At 50.0% G+C, this 22,723-nt stretch overlaps 1 protein-coding gene across 5 annotated transcripts in view; it reads left to right on the plus strand.

Annotated features, from left to right (window-relative positions):
* The window catches only part of IGDCC4 (immunoglobulin superfamily DCC subclass member 4), a 179,833-nt gene that overhangs the window by 136,035 nt on the left and 21,075 nt on the right, over positions 1-22,723 (plus strand). For 3 of the 5 annotated variants that reach the window (XM_039490080.1, XM_039490082.1, XM_039490079.1), the window contains 9 exons: positions 1,009-1,182; positions 2,072-2,305; positions 10,688-10,795; positions 12,776-12,959; positions 13,758-13,885; positions 15,111-15,281; positions 18,162-18,299; positions 18,924-19,029; positions 20,194-20,428. In XM_039490080.1, coding sequence (XP_039346014.1) covers positions 1,009-1,182; positions 2,072-2,305; positions 10,688-10,795; positions 12,776-12,959; positions 13,758-13,885; positions 15,111-15,281; positions 18,162-18,299; positions 18,924-19,029; positions 20,194-20,428 — 1,478 coding nt within the window. The remainder of the gene's footprint in view (positions 1-1,008; positions 1,183-2,071; positions 2,306-10,687; positions 10,796-12,775; positions 12,960-13,757; positions 13,886-15,110; positions 15,282-18,161; positions 18,300-18,923; positions 19,030-20,193; positions 20,429-22,723) is intronic. The other 2 variants (XM_039490081.1, XM_039490083.1) reach the window with 2 other exon arrangements.

Here is a 22,723-nt window from a genome sequence, read left to right on the forward strand (position 1 = left end):
GAAGGACAGTCGCTCGAGCTAGTGCGCTAAAAATAGCAGTGTGGCTCTTGCAGCATGGCTGTCAGCTCGGGCTAGCCAGACCCAGGGGGTCGGGCGGGCTTGGACTCGGGTGGCCACCTGAACTGCCGCCAGACCTGCAGCTTCCACACTGCGGTTTTTAATGCACTAGCTCAAGGACATGCCTGGAAACACACCTCCCAACTGCAGTGTAGACACAGCCTTCTGTTAAAGAACCGGGGCAGAATTCCCACAGGAGCTCAAACAGGGTGAATTGTTTAAACGTGACCTTTGCATTAACCATAGGGCCACTGTTTGAATCTCTAGCAAGGCTGATCTTTGCAGCTCCAATGGATATCTCCCACCAGGCTCTGTTTAAACCTTTAACTGAACGCACCTTATAACAGAGATGATCCGAGGAGGCCGTGTTCTAATCTGGGTCTGGATTAGATTTAGGCTGGATTTGAAGTGCTGTGAGTTGAGGGTAAGGTTCTTGGTTCATTTCAGTTAATTTAAGACTAGCATTTGGCGGCAGATTTGATGGCACCAAGATCTCAGTAGGGGCTCTTCTGAGATTTTGGCCCAAGGTATTGAGATGTCTGCCATCTAGAACGGTGGAAATTTCACCCCATCAGCTGTTCTCGTGAGTTTTCTGCCAGCTTCCCGCTGTCTCACGATTCCTGCTGTATCCAGACTGGAATTGTGTGTGTTCATTGGGGAGAACAGACCCCTTCCTGTTCTGATTGTGACCCACAATCGAAGCTGGAAAGGGATTGCTGAGTCAGGATTCCAGCTGTGGCTCATCTCTAGTTATAAACCATCATTGCGCTGTTACGTGACAATGTGACCTGCAGGGAAGTTTGCCACTGGGCCGAAGGCCAGCACAGTGCACCATGCAAGTCTCACCTCAGCTTATTCGCAGCCCGGAGCTCCTGCTGCTGGCCCTAGGCACTGGGGCAAATTCACCTGGATTGGAATAATGAAGTCTAATTGGGGTTTCCTTGGCTCTAGCAGATCAGATCTCCTCCACCGAGGTGGGTGCGAATGAGACACAAATCACCCTTGAGTCGCTCCATCCCAATAAAGTCTACAAAGTGCGCATTGCAGCCAGCACCAGTGCAGGGTATGGCGCCCCTTCGGAGTGGACGCAGCATCGTACGCCTGACAAGGACAACCAAACGCACGGTAGGGTAGGGTGACCAGACAGCAAGTGTGAAAAATCGGGACGGGGGTGGGGGGTAGTAGGCTTCTATATAAGAAAAAGCCTCAAATATTGGGACTGTCCCTATAAAATCAGGACATCTGGTCACCCTATGGTGGGGGAGGGGGGGGCGTGGCGTGTGCTGCATAGCTCCTTGCTCTTCACTGGGGCTTGGAACAGCGCCCCCGTGAGGGTGGGAGGTCAATACCATGATCCCCATTTCACAGACGGGGAAGCTCAGGCAGTTAGACTAGATGGCATACCCAACCCCACATAAGGTTGTGTCTACACTAGGGAATTGTATCACGAGGTCCCAGTCACACCAGAACCTCTCCCCCAGCTTTCCATTTAGAGTAGGGAACCAGAATGCTTTTCCCCGGCCCATGCTGCTTGGTGTGTTTTTGATGGGTCCTTCTCCCCATCACCTCCCAGATCTTCCTCCGGCTGCAAGTTATAAGCAAGGGCTCATGAAAAATGGGCGTGGGCATGTCTGGAAGTGGGTAGGCCAAATCGACATACAGAGAGAAACACAGAGCCAACAGACAGCAGCCGGTAAAAGTGGTGCTGTGGTTAACTCAAAATAGGGCAGGTAAACCCCACCCCACCGCAGTAGCTCTCAGCCACCAGCTCTATCTGCTAGACGGCACCCCCTTGCTATGTGGATGAACATCAGTTGTGTTGTTCTGTGGTCATCTGGTTGGCCCATCAGTGACAGAATCATCACCGCTCCTCGCTGGCACATCAGGGGCATGTCCCCTTCCTGGGACAGACCCTGCCTGTCCTCCAGCAGTGGAGAGAAGGAAGCCCCTTAGCAAAGCAAGGAAACACGGCGGAGTTGCTGCAATGTGAGTTTCTTTCCTCTTGTTTTTCTAGTTCCGTTTGCCCCGACAGAATTAAAAGTCCGAGCGAAAATGGAATCCCTCCTGGTCACGTGGCAGCCCCCAGCCAACCACGCCCAGATTTCCGGCTACAAGCTGTACTACCGGGAAGTGGGCACAGAAGAGACCAGTGACGAAACCCCCTCTGATGGCCCGGAAGAGGAGAGCTGGGATGTGGGACCCATAAAGCTAAAGAAGAAAGTGAAGCAGTATGAGTTAACTCGCCTAGGTTAGCTGGTTAAGTCTACTTCTTACCAACATGCACCGGCACCGCGGTTGCACCTTGCCGTGCAAGGCGGTCGTGAGGAAGAACTTCTAAGAAGGGGCAAAGTTCTTTGGCTGCAAGCCCTCCAGATGTACCATTGCATCTTACAGAGTCTTTTACTACTACAGTGAAACCCCGCTATAGCGCGATGTTTGGGGTCCAAAAACTTCCATCGCGCTCAATGCGGGGTCGCGGTATAGCGGGGTTTCAAGCCGGTCAGTTTAAGTCAGTGGTCCCCAACCCGGTGCATTGATGTGCGCTGCCTAGTGCCCAGCAGGGGAGAGAAGCCACGGCCCCGCACCAGCCGGGGTCAGAGAACGAGGCTGCGGGCACCGGTGCTCTCTGTCCCCGGCAGGCGTGGGGCTGCGGCTTCTCTCTGGATTCAAGAGGAGCCGCGGCCCTGCACCTGCCAGGGACAGAGAGCACCAGCGCCCGCAGCCCTGGAGTTCTCTGTCCCCGGCAGGCGCGAGGCCGCAGCTTCTCTCCCCTGCTGGGCACTAAGCGGGGGCACATCAATGTCCCGGCAGGCACCATGGCGTTGGGGACCACTGGTATTAGGCCTTAAAGGGGAGCCAACTTATGATCGTGTTATATGCGATTTCGCGTTATGGCGGGGTGCGCTATTGCGAGGTTTGACTGTACTACAGAGTCTGAATGTACCCAAATTCTAAAGCTCCACCCACTGTTAAATCGTTAGCCAACTGTTGCAGGGATTAGTGTACTGAGAGCTTAGGGGGCAGAAATTAATCTCTGTCTCTTTCAGGTACTTGTAAGACCACCTGTCAGTGCAGGATCCAAGTGCTAAATCGTTTAAAAATATTAAATATTAAAATCAGAGACTCCTGAAAGCTAATGTAGTGACAGATGATTCTCTAATCAGTGATTAACTTATATCTGGTGAAGCACAAATTGAAATGGTTGGTGTATCCTACGTTCGTATCTCAAAACTCAGGTCAGAATAATTATCTGTTCCCACCTACATATTTCTAAGAACCTCTCATAGACTCATAGAAGATTAGGGTTGGAAGAGACCTCAGGACGTCATCTATTTCAACCCCCTGCTCAAAGCAGGACCAACCCCAAGTAAATCATCCCAGCCAGGGATTTGTCAAGCCTGACCTTAAAAACCTCTAAGGAAGGAGATTCCACCACCTCCCTAGGGAACCCATTCCAGTGCTTCACCACCCTCCTAGTGAAAGAGTATATCCTAATATCCAACCTTAGACCTCCTCCACTGCAACTTGAGACCATTACTCCTTGTTCTGTCATCTGCCACCACTGAGAACAGCTGAGCACCATCCTCTTTGGAACCCCCTTTTAGGTAGTTGAAGGCTGCTATCAAATCCCCCCTCACTCTTCTCTTCTGCAGACTAAATAACCCCAGTTCCCTCAGCCTCTCCTCGTAAGTCATGTGCCCCAGCCCCCTAATAATTTTTGTTGCCCTCCACTGGACTCTCTCCAATTTGTCCAAATCCTTTCTGTTGTGGGGGGCCCAAAACTGAACACAATACTCCAGATGTGGCCTCACCAGTGCTGAATAGAGGGGAATGATCACTTCCCTCGATCTGCTGGCAGTGCCCCTACTAATGCAGCCCAATATGCCATTAGCTTTCTTGGCAACAAGGGCACACTGTTAACTCATATCAGCTTCTCGTCCACTGTAATCCCCAGTCCTTTACTGGAGAACTGCCGCTTAGCCAGTCAGTCCCCAGCCTGTAGCGGTGCATGGGATTCTTCTGTCCTAAGTGCAGGACTCTGCATTTATCCTTGTTGAACCTCATTAGATTTCTTTTGGCCCAATCCTCCAATTTGTCTCGGTCACTCTGGACCCTATCCCTACCCTCCAATAGATCTACCTCTCCCCCCAGTTTAGTGTCATCTGCAAACTTGCTGAGGGTGCAATCCGTCCCATCATCCAGATCATTAATGAAGATGTTGAACAGAACCAGCCCCAGGACCGACCCTAAGGCGCTCTGCTTGATACCGGCTGCCAACTTGACATCAAGCTGTTGATCACTACCTGTTGAGCCCGATGATCTAGCCAGCTTTCTATCCACCTTATAGTCCATTCATCCAATCCATACTTTTTTAACTTGCTGGCAAGAATACTGCAGGAGACTGTATCAAAAGCTTTGCTAAAGTCAAGGTATATCACGTCCACATATCCATAGAGCCAGTTATCTCCTCACAGAAGGCAATCGGGTTGGTCAGGCATGACTTGCCCTTGGTGAATCCGTGTGGACTGTTCCTGATCACCTTCCTCTCATCCAAGTGCTTCAAAATGGACTAATTGAGGATCTGCTCCATGATTTTTCCAGGGAGTGAGGTGAGGCTGACCGGGCTGTAGTCCCCGGATTCTTCTTCTTCCCTTTTTTAAAAATGGGCACTGTATTTGCCTTTTTCCAATCGTCTGGGACATCCCCTGATCGCCACGAGTTTTCAGAGATAATGGCTAATGGCTCTGCAATCACATCAGCCAACTCCCTCATCACCCTCCGATGCATTGCATCTGGCCCCCATGGACTTGTGCATGTCCAGCTTTTCTAAATAGTCCTTAACTTGTTCTTTCACCACTGAGGGCTGGTCACATACTGTGCTGCCCAGTGCAGCAGTCTGGGAGCTGACCTTGTCTGCGAAGAGTGAGGCAAAAAAAGCATTGAGTACTTCAGCTTTTTCCACATCATCTGTCACTAGGTTGCCTCCCCCGTTCAGTAAGGGTCCCACACTTTCCCTGGCTGCCTTCTTGTTGTTAACATACCTGTAGAAACCCTTCTTGTTGCCATTCACATCTCTTGCTAGCTGCAGCTCCAGTTGTGCTTTGGCCTTCCTGATTACACCCCTGCATGCTCGAGCAATATTTTTTTTTATACTCCTCCCTAGTCATCTGTCCAAGTTTCCACTTCTTGTAAGCTTCCTTTTTGTGTTTAAGCTCACCAAAGATTTCTCTGTTAAGCCAAGCTGGTCGCCTGCCATATTTGCTGTTCTTTCTGCATATTGGGATGGTTTGTTCCTGCACCCTCAATAAGGCTTCTTTAAAATACAGCTAGCTCTCCTGGACTCCTTTCCCCCTCATATTAGCTTCCCAGGGGATCCTGCCCATCAGTTCCCTGAGGGAGTCAAAGTCTGCTTTTCTGAAGTCCAGGGACCGTATTCTGCTGCTCTCCTTTCTTCCTTTTGTCAGGATCCTGAACTTGAGCATCTCATGGTCACTGCTGCCCAGGTTGCCACCCACTTCTACTTCCCCTACCAATTCTTCCCTGTTTGTGAGCCACAGATCAAGAGGAGCATGGCCCCTAGTTGGTTCCTCCAGCACTTGCACCAGGAAGTTGTCCCCAACTCTCTCCAAAAACTTTCTGGATTGTCTGTGCACTGCTGTATTGCTCTCCCAGCAGATGTCAGGGGATTGAATTCCCCCATGAGAACCAGGGCCTGTGATCTGGAAACTTCTGTTAGTTGTCCGAAGAAAGCCTCATCTACCGCCTCATGGTCTGGTGGTCTGTAGCAGACGCCCACCACGACAGCACCCTTGTTGCTCTCGCCTCTAAACTTAACCCACAGACACTTAACATGCTTTTCTCCATTTTCATACTGGAGCTCTGAGCGATCATACTGCTCCCTCACATACAGTGTATGTAAGATGCATCTCTAATGCAGCCAAGCGTGTTTGTTACTTGAGGTTAAAAAGCACCTGAGATGTCTGCTCCAGATTAAAATACAACCATGAGTTAACCCTCACCACACCTCTCGCGGGTCGGTATTACTTTCCCCATTTTACAGAGGAGAAAAATTGAGGCAAAAAGGTTCAGAGCTGGAGGTCAGAGAACGAGTCTGAATCCCAGCTGGGATAATAAGCTGCAATCAGATCTGAAAGATAACCTGAGCCAACAAGATGCTTGTAACCGTTTACTATAATAGACTGTCTGTATAGTATCTGACTAGAGTAATTAGTTAATTAACCAACTGTTAAGAAATCAGACATGCCACATGTACTCTTGAAATAGGACTCTCCTGCTTAGACTGTTTCCCTCCTCTGCCCCATGGCTCACCCTTGTAATTGTCGCATCCTGTAACTAGTTGGTTAACTACTAGACTCAGAGCTACAATATGTAGGGCTCTATGGGACTGATCTTCAGCTAGTGTGAAATCAGCGTAACTCCCTGGAAGTCAGTGCAGTTGTGCTTTTTTCCCCCAGCTGAGGATCGGGCCCCGTATAGTGCAGCATTTTGCTTTGTTGACAACAGCCAGCTGTTGAAACAGCCGTCTGAGTGTGCATGCCAGCTTGATTGACACACCTAACATATAGTATGGATGGTTTAACAGTCAGTATATAGGACCTGGGAGGCTAACTTGTGTCGCCACTAAATAAACTTCCCCCTCTAGAATTGCATTACAGCTATGTCTGCTCATAGCCCGGAGAGGGTGTTAACAGTTACAAGTCACTCTGAAGAATTTAGATCTGTAATTACTGCACTGAGGAAACCACATCTGTACATTGTGTACTGTCCTTACCACTGACAAACCAGCCAGGAGAGTGGCTCAGGAATGATCTGAATTGGTTCCAAATGTTCTGGCGCATCAGTGCTCAGAACATCACTTGTTCATCTGTAATTACTTCCTTAAATCTGGGCATCAATCATCTCTTGATGGTTTCCTTATGATGGGGCTGATGTGGATTAACTCTCGTAACTTCATGAAGAGGCTGCAATGTCTTCCAGTTGGGGGCATCCTTTTTTGCTTTTCTGTGGAATGACGTGCTCCTGGGGGCTTGGAAAAGGGAAGGGGTAGAAGCCCCTAGTGTACGCTGAGAATGCAAAGGTGGCAGGGGAGTGTGAAAACCCATCAAGAGTTGAAGTATGAGTGTGCTAATTTAAGGCTCGACTCTGCAACCCTTGCACTGGTGAGTGCCCGCTCACACAAGCAGCTGTTGATTTCGCTGAGGTGACGTGTGCGAGTCAGGATTGCACAATCTGGACCTTGGGCACTTGGCGAGAATATTGCAATTCAGTTGAGACGAGGGGTTGGATAAGGAACTGCAAAGTATTAAAAAGAAAACAGAGTCAGGAAAATCATTGTGCAGGAAATAGGAGAAATGGGACATTGTAATCAACACAAGTCTGTCACTCCGGGCTTAACCCTGATATGTGCTGAGCTCCAAGAACTCTCACTGATTTCAGTGGACATTCTAGGTCTGACTCTAGCAATTAATCATTAGTAACAGAATGCAACAACCAGGGCCGGGAGCTAGAAGAAAAAGAAACACCGAGGGCCTAATTCCACCATCCACGCTAATGGCTAGTAAGTAGTACCTTACTTTGGGAGTGGTACCAGGTACTTCTTAGCCTGAGAAAGGTGGGAGAGTTAACACCCAAATGAGCACTTAAAAAAACAAATGCAAAAATATATATTAGTCTATTGGAAATATTACAGCCACCCAGATCCCATATTTGAAGTGATGCAGAGTAGATTATTCTGGATCAATTTAATATACACACACACATATATGAGGGGATGCAACGAAATACATCTGTTTTCACCCTGCCTGCTAGCTTCAATAGCAAATCTTGACAAGTATCCTGTAAGCTTTCAGATACTGAACTTCTGGGCCTCGATTATAAGAAACAGGAGTCTAACCCCAGCCTTCGAAAACCACCATGGCCTGATTTTCAGGTGGTGCAGTGGAAATTATCTGGATTTGTGTGCCAGGGTTCGCAGATACAAATCCCAGCTTCTAGCTGCATAAGTGGCAAAAATTGATGCTAAGAATCTCCAGAGTTATAACTGCTGCCCCTTGCAGAAAGTTTGCAGTATCAAACCTCGTGTTTCACAATCTCTATTAGAGATCAGGATGAGGAGCAGATTATCTCACGTCCGCTTGCTGTATGGTTTCCTGTATCTTCCTCTGGCGCTGGCCACTGTCGCAGACTGGGCTAGATGGACCTCAGGTCTGATCCAGTCTGGCAATTCCCATACAAGTACTGAGCACCCGGCCGCAACTTCTGGTGTCAGTGGGATCCGCTGGATACTTGTACTCCTGGAAATCTGGCCACTCAGTGAAGTGCCTAAGTGGGAATTTAGGAGCCTGACTTTAGGCTCCCATTGTGGTAAAATTTTGGCCACGATGTTTAAAAGGGGAAAGTCGTTACTGTGTTAACAGTGTATGCGGGCACAGTAAGACTTGGCCTTCCTTTCCCGTCTTTGTGCTATTTCTTCCGAGGCAGATTGTCCGCTACCGCGCATTTTGCAACATCTTCCTTATTGCCCTGACTCTCCGCTCCCCAAACCAGACCCATTTCCCCAGGTTCCTCTCGGAAGCTTTTGTGAAGCTGAGAAAGTAACACACAGAGCGAAACTCTGAGCAAGCGTACAGGGAGCAGGGCCACTGTTCAGTTACGTGCCCCTGAGCCTGAGAACTCAGCGACTCTGTAGTCCAACAATGATCGCTCCTGCCTCGGTGAATTTCAGAGGAGGCATGAATGCAGGTCAGCCAGTCTGTTTTCATCATCGCACAACACCCAGGCGGCTTTTGAGGGAGACAAAACAGTGTTTGCTTTGGGGAGCTTTTCAGCCAGGAAAATGTGGCCGAACTGTTTTTAAATTCCGAACGTGAACACGTCTTGTGAAGCAGGGGCAGCCTTCCGAGCACCCTTTGGGAGCATAATTGGAGCAGTAATAATAAAATTGGCATCAGTGAGCCGGGCTTTGTGCTGCTTACATTGGCACGGTAAGGGAGCCGGTGAGCCATCGGGGCAGGGGATGAATAGGCACGTCCCTAATTAACAAACTTCATCAGCTAAATGCAGCCGAGGGAACCAAAGAGACTGTGGGCTGCTTTCAGCGCCTTTCTGAACAAGGGACTAGATGTCCAGAGAGAATTGCCAGTTTCCCTCTATTTAAAAACTCTGAATCTTTTAAGTAGTTTCCTTGAATAAACGTCTCTGCTAAAATGTCCCCCAACATGGCAGGAGAGGCTTCTAGTTTGTGAAAGACGAGAAGAAAGAGGCAGACAAGCTTTGCAACGGCCTTTTGGACTGTGTGAGCTAAGTTTGGTGTCTGTTGTAGGAACTAACGAAAGCGCAGCTAATGCTGCTGGGAGATATTCTGGGCCTTTTCCTGCAACCCCGTTTGGGGTCAGTGGAAGAATTACCCTTGAAATGGGGATCTCTGTTTCCTTTCTGAAGGTGCCTGACTTTATTATTAAAGCAGCTGCGTCTGAGAAAGCGGTAGGCTCAGTTTGTTGTTGTGCGCACCAGAGTTTTTCTGACAAGAATCTCTTTTGGCAGATGAGACAGATTGAGACTGATCCTGTGCTTCTGTGTGCACCAAAAACTCTTGTCGACTTTAATAGAAGTTTTCATGGTGCAAGGAATTGCGGGATCCAGCGCCGTGTCTTTAAAAATCCCCCCCGGTGGCTGTAGAATGTATCCTTCTGAATACATGAACTGGGCTTTCCCTGAGCAGAGGTTACTGGCAGAGTCATACCATGAATCGCTTTGAGAGAAGTTCTCCCACCAAGCTCAGGGGCCGCTGAAGGGCCCCCTGCATAATTAGAGGGTGATTTGGAAAATGAAGGTCACAGCGTTTTGTAGATTTGCAAGGGTGTTGCTGAGTTACAAGGATAAATTCAATGTGATGCTTTTGTTTACTTTGGAGAGTCAGCTTTAGTACACATACGTGTGTGTGAGAGCGAGAGAGAGAAATAAACACACTTGTCTTCTGTGGTAGGTTGGTCTCGGATGGGAGCAAAAGGGTGTAAGGTCTAAGATATTTCGTAGAGTGCTTGTTAGTGCAGTATCTAAGCAATTAATCTGAGGATCAGGCCTTAAATTACTGGGTAAAGCAACTGGAGCAAAGAATATTAATGTGTCACCTAGCTTTGGAGAGGCCATTGGGTTACCACCCATCAGAGTTTTCCCAGATAATCCTACTCCAGTGCTCGCAGGACATTCATAGCTCCTCAAACAACTTCCGGGACCTCTTAAACACAGTCATCTTGCGCTGTGGGACCATGTTGTGATGAAGCTTTAATGCAGCATGATGCTATCTTCCATGGTAGAGGCAGGCACACAGGATTGGAGGTCAGGAAATTGTGAGTTCTTATTATATTGGCTCCACCACTGACTCAATCTGTGACCCTGAGCAAGTCACCTTGCTTCTCTTGGCCTTGGTTTCCCCAGTGATAAAATGGGGATGATAATACTTTGTAGGGAGGTGGTAGCCTGATGAATTAGCTAATATCTGAACATGGAATCCGAATGGTTTTAAGCCAGTGCAGCTCTGTTGAGATTGGGCAAAGATGAACTTCTACTGAATGATTTTTGCAACCAAAAACGTTGTTCATTTTTCCAGCCCCAGGGAGACTCTATGAGGTGAAGCTGGTGGCTTTCAATAAGCACGAAGATGGCTACGCGGCCGTGTGGAAGGGCAAAACGGAAAAGGCACCAGTGACTGCAGTAGGTAAGAAATACCCCTGTGACTTCATAGGGCAGTTCCTAGCTATTTCACCCGCAACCTTCTGCGTGTATGTTCTGCTCTCTTCTGCTCTGCCCATGGCTCTAAGAGAGCGAAAGGGATAAAGATACGGAGGCAGACATTTAGGAACCAAAGACAGGAGTTGTGCTCTAGCACTGGTGTCCAACATCATCATTCCCAGTTGAGAATGAGCGGGGCCATCCGAATTTTTAGAGCCACCAATCACTGTTCCTTGGGAGCTGGCTGGAGTGCTCAACACGTTACGGATCAACCTTCATTGTTCATAGTAAAGCATCTTGGAGGGGGTGGAAATGTCTCCACTCTATATTACTATGATTGAGTGCCACTCAACTCAGATGGCCTTTACCCACCCACCCCCAATGTCCCTCCACACCCCCCTTTCTGAGTAGGGTGACCAGACAGCAAGTGTAAAAAATCAGAACGGTGTGGGGTGGGGGGGTGGTATATAAGACCCTATATAAGAAAAAGACCCCAAAATCAGGATTGTCCCCATAAAATCGGGACATCTGGTCACCCTATTTCTGAGAAACACTGGGGGAGCTGTGCTGGAGATGCAAGATAGCGCTAGGTTCCACCCATTGTATAGGAAAGATCCAGAGGGCACTATAGGGCCCAGGAGTGGCCTCTGGGGGCCTGGATTCTGTTCCCAGCTCTGACACCGATCTGTTGGATGATAACAGGCACGTTAATGCATCTCCCTGGCTCTCTCTTCCTGCTCCTGCTCTTTGGATTTTAAGCTCTTTGGAGAGGGACTGTCTCTGACTCCATGTTGGTACCTCGCCCTGGCACAGTGAGGCCTCTCGCCGCTGTTGTCCCAGACAGGATTTTGCAAGTGCAATATGATTTGTTTCTAAGGGTGGCAAAACAGTAGGCGTTTGGCCCCAGTGAGGTCAGACATGGCTAGAAGGATCTTGTTTGTAACGCGCCTAGGACAGTGTTGTGCTGGTTCATGACCAGGGCTCCGGGGCACTAGGGTAATACAGATAAATAATAATACAGACATATGCGTCAGTTTCATTATTCGTTTCCCTTCATGGTGAAATTAGGCTGCTATTGTGATTCTCGACGCGTATTCTGTATGTTCATGGTTAAGGCGAAGATTTTGTCACGGATATTTTTAGTCAAAGCCATGGACAGGTCATGGGCAATAAAGAAAAATTCATGGAAGACGTGACCTGACCCTGACTTTTACTAAAAATACCTGTGACAAAATGGAGATCTGTGGGTGCCCCCACCACCTGCAGCGGGGCAGCTGTGCGGGGGCTAGGAGCTACAGGGGCCCCCACCACAGGTTGGCTGTCAGAGCTCAAGGTTCCCCCCACCTATGGCTGGGAGATGCCAGGGCCCCCACCACCTGCAGCAGCTGGGGGCTGCAGGGTACCCTATCCGCCCACAATGGCTGGGAGCTCGTGGGTTCCCCAGCCGCCCACGGGGGCCGGGAACTGCGGGGTACCCCCACGCTCTGTGGCGGCTTGGAACTCCGGGGGCCGACAGAGGCGGTAGGGGAACACTGCAGCTCCCTGCCCCCATGGGCGGGGGGTGGGGAGGGGACGACTCAGCAGCTCCCCACCGCCGCAGGCTGAAGTCACAGAGGTCGCTGGAAGTCACGGATTCTGTGACTAAATTGTAGCCTTTTCATGGTACTTACGTTGCCCAGTACCATTATGTCTGAGCACCTGACAATCTTTAACTGATTTGTCCTCTCACACCCTGGGAGGCAGGGCAGTTATCCCCATTGCACAGATGGGGAACTGAGGCAGAGAGTAACTAAGTGACTTGCCCAAGGTCACATAGGAAGTCTGTGGCAGAATAGAGAATTGAGCCCAGGCTAGTGCTCTAACCACTGGGCCCATCCGCCTCTCGATTCACCAGCAGTGACTGCTCGTCTCTCTCCCGTGCCACTTACACTTGTGTATTTCTTTCTTCTTCCTTCATGTACCATAGACCCTCCAGTTCAGAAGGGCCCCCCACTGCCTCCAGCCCAGGTCTATGCAGAGTCCAACAGTTCGACCTCGATTTGGCTCAGGTGGAAGAAACCAGACTTCACGACTGTCAAGATCGTCAATTACACTGTGCGGTTCAGCCCTTGGGGACTGAAAAACGCCTCTCTTGTCACTTATTACACAAGGTAAGAGTGTCCCGCAACAGGCTGAGCGACCCAACGGCTTCCTTGTTGGAAAGAAAACAAACATGCGGGAGAAATACACGGGAAACCTCGTGGCGGGGTGGTTTAAATTTTAGTAGACCCGGTGCCTTTCTACATCCAGGCCGCATGTGACGCTGACTTGTATCCATTTGCTCAATTCTAAATCAGGGCTGGGCCAAAAATGGCTCCTGGAGAACGGTCCGTATCTGAAACACAGAGATGGGGCTTAGGAGAAAGCAGGCATTTTTCCATCTTGATTTGTATGGGTCAGGCTGCACTGCATGCTGGAATCTGTAGTTCCCATGGCTTCATATTAAGGATAAAGCCAGTTGCAGCATTGTCAGCCCCAAATATTCAAAGATCATGACTCATCAAACGCCCCAAAATGGGTTTTTTTTTTAAAAATCATGACATTTAAAAATATATAGTAAATTTGGGGTGGCTCGTATATTTGTCTTCTGGGTTTTGAGGCTTTAGTGGCATCACATTTTCAAGCTTTTCTCTGCAAGAAAATCATAAATAAATGAACAGCCATGAAGGCTAGAAACATACGTGATTGTCACGTAATCCCATGATTCCTGGAGCTTGGACTTTAAGAAACATATGGAAGATAGTGAGACTTATGATAGAATCGTGAGAGGTGGGAGCACTGCCGCTTTGATCCGCTCCATTGCACCCACATCTTTTCTGGCCCACGGGCTCCTGGTAAGTTGCTGAGGTGGCCGGCGATGGGACCCCGGCCTGTGTTAATCTGCCCTGTGCGTCTGTGTTCCTTGGCAGTTCTGATGAAGGTATTCTCATCAGCGGATTGAAACCTTATACCAAGTATGAGTTTGCAGTCCAGTCTAACGGAGTTGGGATTGACGGACCGTTCGGCAGCGTGGTGGAGAGGTTCACCCTTCCCGACCGTAAGTACCGCAACATGGTGAAAACAAATCCCCAAACTCACGGAGCTCTCCCTGATTGGAGGAAGGCCAGTCTCACCTCCTGTGCCTTGCCCGCTAGAGGAGCAACAATGTAAATCTCTGAAGACCGTTTTCAGCTGCCAGTTCTGTCGTTCCCCCTGTGCACGCACTCAGCAGATGTAACGTATTTGTACGATGAAATGCTTGGGCATCCGGCTCGCTGTCACTTCTCGGCCCTCAGTTCTCTCCTGCATCAGTGGAGGCTGAGAGCCATTTGAAAGCCCAAGAGCCATCCCAAAGCCTGCTGACGAGATGCTGCCACTGGAGTTGGCTTTGTAAGCACAGAGGAATGGAAGCAGAACTCGAGAAGAGCAATTGATACGAATCAGGGCAAATACATTTATTTCAGATTTGAGTTTTCTTTTGTTTGGGGGTGGGGGGTGGATTTTCTCTGAGAAATCCTGCATTCTAGTGAGGAATCGAGCTGCCCTGGGGGTTGCTTTGAGCGATGGGTCCTGGCTAATGCTGACAGATGTTGTCAAAATGGGTCGTTGAGCCCAGCATGGTGATGTAGAGACACTGGCAGGAGTTCGAGCCTCCCACTCTGCCCTAGGGCTGGCAGAGGCTGAGAGCGCTGCTAGCTCTGGTAAGTCAGGGGATAACCTCTCTTGTCCAATAGCAACCTCCAGTGGCTGTTTTGGGAGTGGAGTTAACCAACTTTGGAGGGTGGGTCCCATCTAGCTGTGGTGAGAAGAGAGCTTTGCGGGCGGGGCAATTAAAAACCAGAAGGGGGCAGGGGGCTCGGAGGATCCCTGGCCCGAGGATAAGAAAAGCTTTGGCGTATTTTAATGGTGCATCTCTTACTGAGCTGTGCAGCGACACCCGTGTTTTCCTGCTACTCCTTAGCTCGCTGGCCAAGACAGACAAACTCCCCATTGTTTGTGCTGCAGAGAGCACACCCTTCCATTCAGCTCCAAAGTCAACAGTGAGCAGCCTGGTTTGTGCACCATTTGCATCCACCAAAGTAGGCGCGCGTCTGCCTGGTGCGTGCAGATCCCTCCGGTGCGCATCCGGCCACCCAGCTCCCATCTGCAAAGGCAGCTTTGGCACGTGCCCGCTTTTGGGGGCACCAAATTGGAGGTGTGGCCCAAAGAGCTGAGCTTTCGCCATTTCCCCTTTGGTTCCTGTTGCACGTTTGGGGCAGTCGTCCTATCCTTTGTCTCTCCAGGGCCGTCAACGCCACCCTCGGACCTCAGGCTGCATCCAGTCAACCCATACGCCGTGCAGGTGCATTGGTGTCCTCCAGTCGAACCCAATGGCATCATCGTGGAGTATGTCATCCTGTATAATGCAAACAACACGCAGCCGGACGACATGTGGACTCTGCTGAGGAAAGAAGGTGAGCACCTGGAGTAGCTCAGGAGCTTGTCCCTTGGGCCAGGTCCAGAGTGGAGGTGCGTTGACTTCTATCCTAGTTGGGCACGTGTGCCAATCCTAATACATGTCAGTTCAGAATCCCCCCATTTACCTTGCCCTCTGTGCTTTGTGACGGGAGTCATGCGTCTCTGCTGTCCAGCCTCTAAACACTGATAACAGAGAAGTCTAATGAGATGGAGAACAGATAATGTTGAAGAAAGGCTGTACTAGCCTGCAGTACAATTAGAAATAGAGGCAGCAGAGGAGACCCGCAGCTGAGAGCAGAGCATGAGCACTGAGAAGAGACGTGTGGGAGAGGAGGTGTGTTTGGAAGCAGGTTGGTTCTCTTGCCAGCTGCCTCTTTAGCAAGGCTCTTGGGTGCTCTTCGGATCCTGGCTGAAGAGAGAGGAGATGCTATCGCGAGGCAGTGAAAGAACTTTCTGTTGACCGAGTGTCAAGGCTGTGGCTCAGAGATAAGAAAGGAGGAAAGTGGGTGGGTTGGTGGTTGAAAGAAAATGCTGCATGTTTGCTGTGAGCACATCGGCCGCCTGAGATCGTCCAGGAGGCCCTCTGCAAAACCAGGTCGCTCCTGTGTGTGGCGGTTTTCATCTGATAGATAACGGTGTCAGGGTGAAGCTGCCGGCTGCGGAGGCGAAGCCCAGGCCAGTGAGCGGAAATGCTACATGTAAGGTGCAGCGAGAAGTTAAGAGCTCAGCTGGTCATTTCTTGCAGTTTGTTCACCCATTGCCCTGAAGGAGAACTGAGCTTCTGAATGAGAAGACAGAAGGATACAAAAGCAACAGGGCACACGTTAACTGGGTTGAAACCTGCCTAACCGCTAGGTCTCAAAATGTAACTGCCAATGGGGAATCAGCTTCCAGCGGGTGTATTTCTAGTGGACTTCCGCCGCGCTCAGTTCTTGGCCCTACGCTATTTACCATTTTTATCAATGGCCTGGAAGAAAAGAGAAAATCGCTACTGACAAGGTGTAGAGCTGACAAACAGCTTGGGGGAGAGGTAAACGAGGAAGAGGACAGGTCCTGGATAGAGGGATCTGGATTGCTCGGTAAGCTGGGCGCAAGCAAACAACATGCCTTTCAGTACGGTCAAATATAGAGTTAGCTATCGAGGCACAAAGAATGGAGCCTGCTTACAGGATGGGGGACTCAGGCTGGGAAGCGGTGACTCTGGAAAGGACTTGGTTAATCAGCTGAACACGGTGGCCAAAAGGGCTCGTGCGATCCTTGGATGCACAAAGAGGGAAGTCTCAGCAGGAATAGGGAGGTGATATGACCTCAGTAGTGGCACTGGTGCAACCATTTTGGAAATACTGCAGCCAGTTCTGCATTCTGACAAATGGGAGAGGGTCAGAGAAGAGCCACGAGAATGATTAAAGGATTAGAAAACCTGCCTTATAGTGATTGACACATGGAGCTCAATCTATTTAGCCTGACAGAGAGAAGGTTGAGGAGTTGCTTGACCCCGGTTGGTGAGTACCTACCTGGGGAACAGAACTGTGATGAAAGAACAATAACCAGTGGCTGGAAGTTGAAGTGAAACAAATTCAGACAGGAAAGAAGGTGCAAATTTTTCATCATGATGGTAATTAACCATTGGAATAACTTACCAAGGGATGTGATGCATTCTCGATCGCTGGCCACTTGTAAACTAGATCGGGAATGTAGGGCTGGGGTAGGGGGTTGGGGTGTAGGAGGGGGTACGGAGTGCGGGAGGGGGCTCGGCAGGCGGTTAGGGGGCTCAGGGCAGGGGGTTGGGGTGCGGAGTGCAGGAGGAGTTCAGGGTGCGGGCTCTGGCCCAGCTGCTCCAGGATGGCCCTGCCTGCCTTGGCTCTGCGCCGCTCCTGAAAGTGGCCGGCACGTCGGGCAGTGGCTCCTGGGGGTGGGGTGGGGCAGGCGGCTCTGCCGTGTGCTGCCCTCACCTGTAGGTACCACCCCCAAAGCTTCCATTGGCCGTGGTTCCCTCTTCTCGGCCAATGGGAGCTGCAGGAGGCGGCGCCTGCAGGCAAGGGCAGCGCATGGAGCTCTCTGCCCCTTCCTCCCCCAGGGGCCGCAGGGACATGGTGCCGGCTGCTTCTGGGAGCGGCGTGGGGCCAGGGCAGGCAGGGAGCCTGCCATGAGGCTGGCAATCCTGCAAGCTGGATTTAAAGCCCTGATGGGCCGGATCCGGCCCATGGGCCGTAATTTGCCCTCCTCTGGAGTAGACGAACACAATGGTCCCTTTTAGCCTGGGAATCTATGAAAATGGAACGGGTCAAAAATCTCTGGGGATGGATGGAGCTGAACCGTGAAGGCTGCTGGTTGACTATTTTGAAATGGATGTTAGTTAGGAATTAAAGTTAGCACGTAGTGGATTGGGACTGGATCCTGCTAACAGTTCAGCATGTAGTGAACTTGACTCATGAGGGTCCTCCCACTGGCTCCAATGGGATGGCTCATTGGGCTCCATCCATGGTAGCACAGAGAGGGTGATCTAGCGGTATGGCTAATGAATGGCAAAATGTCAAGATTTTCAGGCCTGAAGGGACCAGCTGATCAGCCTCCTGCATACTACAGGCCAGAGAATTCCATCGTGCGTCCAGTCCAGAACCAAGGAGCATGAGGCAGTGTAGCTGCAGGAGAGGCTTCGGTGAGATTACTCCCATGAGTAAAGTTTCACACATGCCGGGTCAGGTTGCTAGCGAGCGTATTATGTTAGCATAAAAACATCCTGGTATACAAAAGGCACCTCTGTACGTTATACTGCTCGCAGACTCTGCTAGCTAAGAGGGTGAAACAAAGTTCTGCAACCCCGCAGATAGCATCTCAACTGTAAACATTAAACCTTCTCACTTGCTTTTAAACAGGAAATATTTTCAGCACCGAGGTGCGTGGCTTGGAGAGCGACACCAGGTATTACTTCAAGATGGGAGCAAAGACCGTTGTAGGATCCGGGCCGTACTCGAACGTAAAGGACGTGCACACGCTTCGTGAGAAGCTGTCAGGTATCCCAGATTTTACTCCCCCTGGAAGCATGCCCTGGTCTCGAGGAGTCACTCCGAGCATTGAGTCACGCTCCATAATGGCCCTTAGCTAGTAGTGTCGTTTAGTTTTGTGTGCAAGCGAATGCATGAAACTGCCTGATCCTGCCGCGTGATACACAGAACATGAACATGTTTAAACCAGTGCAGGGGATCGAGCCAAATTGAATGTGTGTGTGCAGCTCTTGCTGACATCTGTGGCCGTTGCCGATCCGTATCTTGGGGCAAGGATTTGGCTCTCATTTCCCACCTTGCAGCGGTTGTATTAGTTCATGTAGTATTAAGGCAGCTGAATTTTAGACAGATGCCAGTTTGCTATTATCTGCTTCAACAGTCACTGCCAAGTACTTTTCATAATAGTGTGTTGTCTGCGTATCTCTCTGTGTGCGTGATTAGATATGGGCCCAACGTGGGGCCACTCAGCCCGCTTCCCCTGGGCTTTAGGGAACACTAGCTCTGGATCAGTAATCAGGCCCATTTTATATCTACGCACCCGAAGTTGGTGCTTTTCTGAATGCATCGGACGCTCTGCGTCCTCTTCCTGGTAGGGCTTGAGACGCTGACTCGACTCTGTCCTTCGCCTACTAGATGTTCTGGATATCCACTCGGTCACCGGGATCATCGTGGGAGTCTGCTTAGGTCTCCTCTGCATACTCTTCTGTATGTGTGCCAGTTTCCGCAGCAGCAAGCAGAGGTATGCATTGCATTATCCGGACAGCCAGGAGAACAAAGCACTGATGTGGAGCAGCACAAAACCCCCTGTCAGATTCTTTCCCACACTGAGATGGGCTGTGTTGTAGAACAGTTGAATTTAAGGCAGTTAAAGATGCTGGCCATAAGAATAATCCACGTCTTTCAATACAGAATTCCTTCTCTGTCATGTTGTTTTGAGGGGCGTGCCCGCTAAGGAGCGCTCGTTAATGAATGCAGGCTGGTTTGCTGGTTTGTATTCTGCTGCGGTAGCTTTTCTTTAATCTGCATTGTTAGAGTAATTGTTTTTGCACCAAAATAGAATGCTACTTGCCCTGTCAAAGAGCATTGTCCTTTCTTCATCTCTGTGTATGCACAACACGGCTCTGATGCGTTTGGGTGCCTGGCTGATAGTGCTAAGCATGCTCTGAACAGCTTTGTGAGCGTCCAGCAGGGAAGACTGTTAGAGGATTCCCTTTCCTCCTGATGTAATGGAGTGGGTTGGCGTGATCCTCATTCGGGGCATATTGGCCGAGTCCTGTTGATCTGACCTAGGTGTCAGAACCTGCCCTGGAAGTGCTTATAAAGGAAATCATTTGAAGCCCAACTTTTGACGTAAGCCGTAGTTTTAGAGAGAGGCATTGTGAGCGGGTGGATTGAGCACAGGCCTGGGACCTAGGAGCTCCCAAAGTCTCATTCAGGCTCTGCCACTAACCCACCCCCATCACATAACCTCCCTCTGTCACCTGTAAAACGGGGATGATTAAACTTATCCACGTCATGTGGGGTGTGATAAGCATGAGTGAGAGTAAATCCGGGCCCTTGTCTCTCGCTCCCGTTATGGGACACTAAGCACCAGCCGTTGTGTTCTGCTGGCCGGGGGCGGGTTGTAGAATCTGCAGACTGAGCTTGTTACAGAACACGGACTTAGGGTGTATTGGCCATACGCGGTGAGCACAGGGCCGTAACACTGATCCCCACACCCAGCCGAGTAGACAGAAGCAGAGCAGTTCCAGTCCTGCTGATGATAGCCCAAGCAGAGAGGGGCAGTTTGGTCCAGCGTCTGCCACTGCTTGTGAGTTGGGAGCCGACACCCCTTGAGCTCCGATTGGCTGGACAAGGGAGCGTCCGAGGTGGAAACCTCTGTTTGTTTTCCCATCCCCTGCAGGGAGGCTCTGCCAAGCCTGGATTCTCAAGCAGCCGGGAATCACAGCTCCTATCCCCGGGGCAGGCAGGGACCACCCAGGCCCAGCACCAAGTCTGATTCTCACGAGCTGGAATCCCTCATGTCCCCGCTCTCTGAAGAAGTTCCCTTGCCCCTGATGGACATCACGGAGCTGACGGAAGTGCACAGCCTCATCCACACCAGCCTTCCGGATGACAGCATCCCCGGGATAAGAAAGGTATTGCCGGTGCGAATGCTCACCACTGCCTTGCTCAGATAACCCTCTTCACCTGGAGCGGCACCAAGGAACCAAGCAATCGTGTGCAGAGTCTGGGTCTGATTTCCCCTCTGGCTCTGGAAAGTGCTGGCCGGAATGGATCATTCCAGGGCAGGCACCGTGCTAGCAAGGGGGTCTCTGTAACAGCTGATGCTGAGTGTCCCTCACTATAGAGTATTATCAAGTGTATTTTCCTCTAATATGGTTATCCTGAGCTATTTCCCCCCAGCATGCTGGTTTTCATATCCAGCCATGGTAAGAATGGCCCAGTTCCTACAGTCCATGTCATCACCAGTGCCGGAGGAAGCTATACCCTGGTGATGCTTTGGGACCAGTAAGGGGGTGTGTCACCACCTGCCCTGTAGCCCTGGGTGCTTTTGTGCTGTGCAGCTTTGACTCCAAGCCCTGCCACGAGCATCCTGCTCCCGGCACAATGGCCTCACCCTGGCCTCCACCAGCCTGGTTCCTTCTTGCAGGGCAACTCCAACAGCCCTTTCAGTCCTGAGTCCCCCCCCAAACCATCTCCCCTGCAGCAACTCTTGCCTTCCAGGCTAATACGACACAGCTCTCAAAGGCCTGAAGGATGCTGTATCCCACCGTCCCTCTGTGATGGTTACCCCCAAGTCTTTCAGCAGGTCCTGATAGCCTCAAGTTAATCTTTGGTTTCAAAGCCAAGAAACTGTCCTGGGGGATCAGCTCTCTGTGTCCTGCAGGGAGATGACACCATGCTAATTTTTGCAGTCTCCTGGGATTTTGCAATGCAAATGAATGGCCCAGTGTTCTTGGCACACCTGGCTTGATTTGTTTGCCGTTGAGTCCAAGAGGTGCTGGCCATTCTCCTTTGTCTGGAAAAAAACCTTTTTTTTGCTTCCTTGGTTTGTTTACAGATTCCAAAAGAGAGAATATCCATAATGTCACATACAGCATTGTTACGTACATTTCGTAATGATTGGAGCGGCCAGTGTGGTGTTAGCTTTCCATTGATATATTACAAGACACCTTCTAAAGGCGAGAGTCTCAGAGCTGAGTCTGCGGAGCTCCCGTGACGTTGACCCATGGGTGCTGCTGTAGCTTCAAGGCAGGAGTAGATTTCTTGGCTGCAATGATCCCATTTTGGGGAAGGATGGAATAGTGGATGGATCTCCATAGTTATGGATTTGTGACCTGTTGCTTCTGCCTCAGTCCAGCTCCACCTCATTTCCAGGGAGCACAGCTCTGTGCTGTGGAGTAGAGAGGTTCTGCTCCCTCTCTGCATTGGTTCTGCTCCATCCAGGTCCTTCGTGCCCAAAATAGAGGCAGGGCAGTGTTTGTTACTGTGGCCTCTGTATTCAATACAAATGTCCTAGTGGCCTTCACTGCTGGAGAGACAAGGGGAAAAGGTTTCACCCTCTACTTAGCACCAATATGAATCCATTAGGACCAAAACACGATCATCCTATAGAATTTAATAGGGGTGAGATGAAACAGAGTTCTGTAGAAAACGAATAGGGATTTTTAGAAATTAAACCTATAACATTTAAAAGAGACTTAATATCCTTTCTTTAGCTTTTCTCGTCCTGTGGCATTCTATAGGAGGGATGTAATTCTCCATTACATTCTCTACGATGGTTAAAAAAAAATACCTTTATAGAAAGGTCCTCCTTATCTAGCTTTGGACTTTCCCATAAGGATTCTGCTGAAAGCCAGACCTTACTGTAGTTGACGGTCAGCCATGCTGATTCTGCAGAGTGATTCCCCTTCTTCAAAGGCGAGTAGACATGCAGAGTTGTGCTGGGGGTTTTAGCTGCCTGGCATGTCTATGGGCCAGTGGCAATATCGTTACAGATGCTGATGTTTGCTAAATCCCCTACACTTTGGCTCCAGGCTTCCTCAAAGTTTGATGGTATTCTGGACCAGGGCTTGGGTTTGACCAGTCTCTGGTATTGATAGGACTGATTCAAAGCCCATTGAAGTCAATAGAAAGACTCCCATTGGCTTCATCAGAATCTTAATCAGGTCCTGGGTTAGCTCCTTGAGCCCTGCTATAGAGCATGTGTGTCCATCAAAAGGCTCCACAATAGCATGTTGTGATTCAACGAAGGAGAACTTCCTCCAGCCTTTCGGTAAGAAAGATGATGATGGACTCTACCTTGTTGCCTGTCCGGTCATAACTCTGGTTCAGTTGCAAGCCTGGTGCAATTTAATGACCATGACCAAGAAACTTGACTTTCCACTTAAGACACGTAACTGCACAAGGATCTTGTGGCAATCAGTAAA

This window comes from Mauremys reevesii, linkage group 10, assembly GCF_016161935.1.
Source record: "Mauremys reevesii isolate NIE-2019 linkage group 10, ASM1616193v1, whole genome shotgun sequence".
NCBI classification, from domain to species: Eukaryota; Metazoa; Chordata; order Testudines; family Geoemydidae; genus Mauremys; species Mauremys reevesii.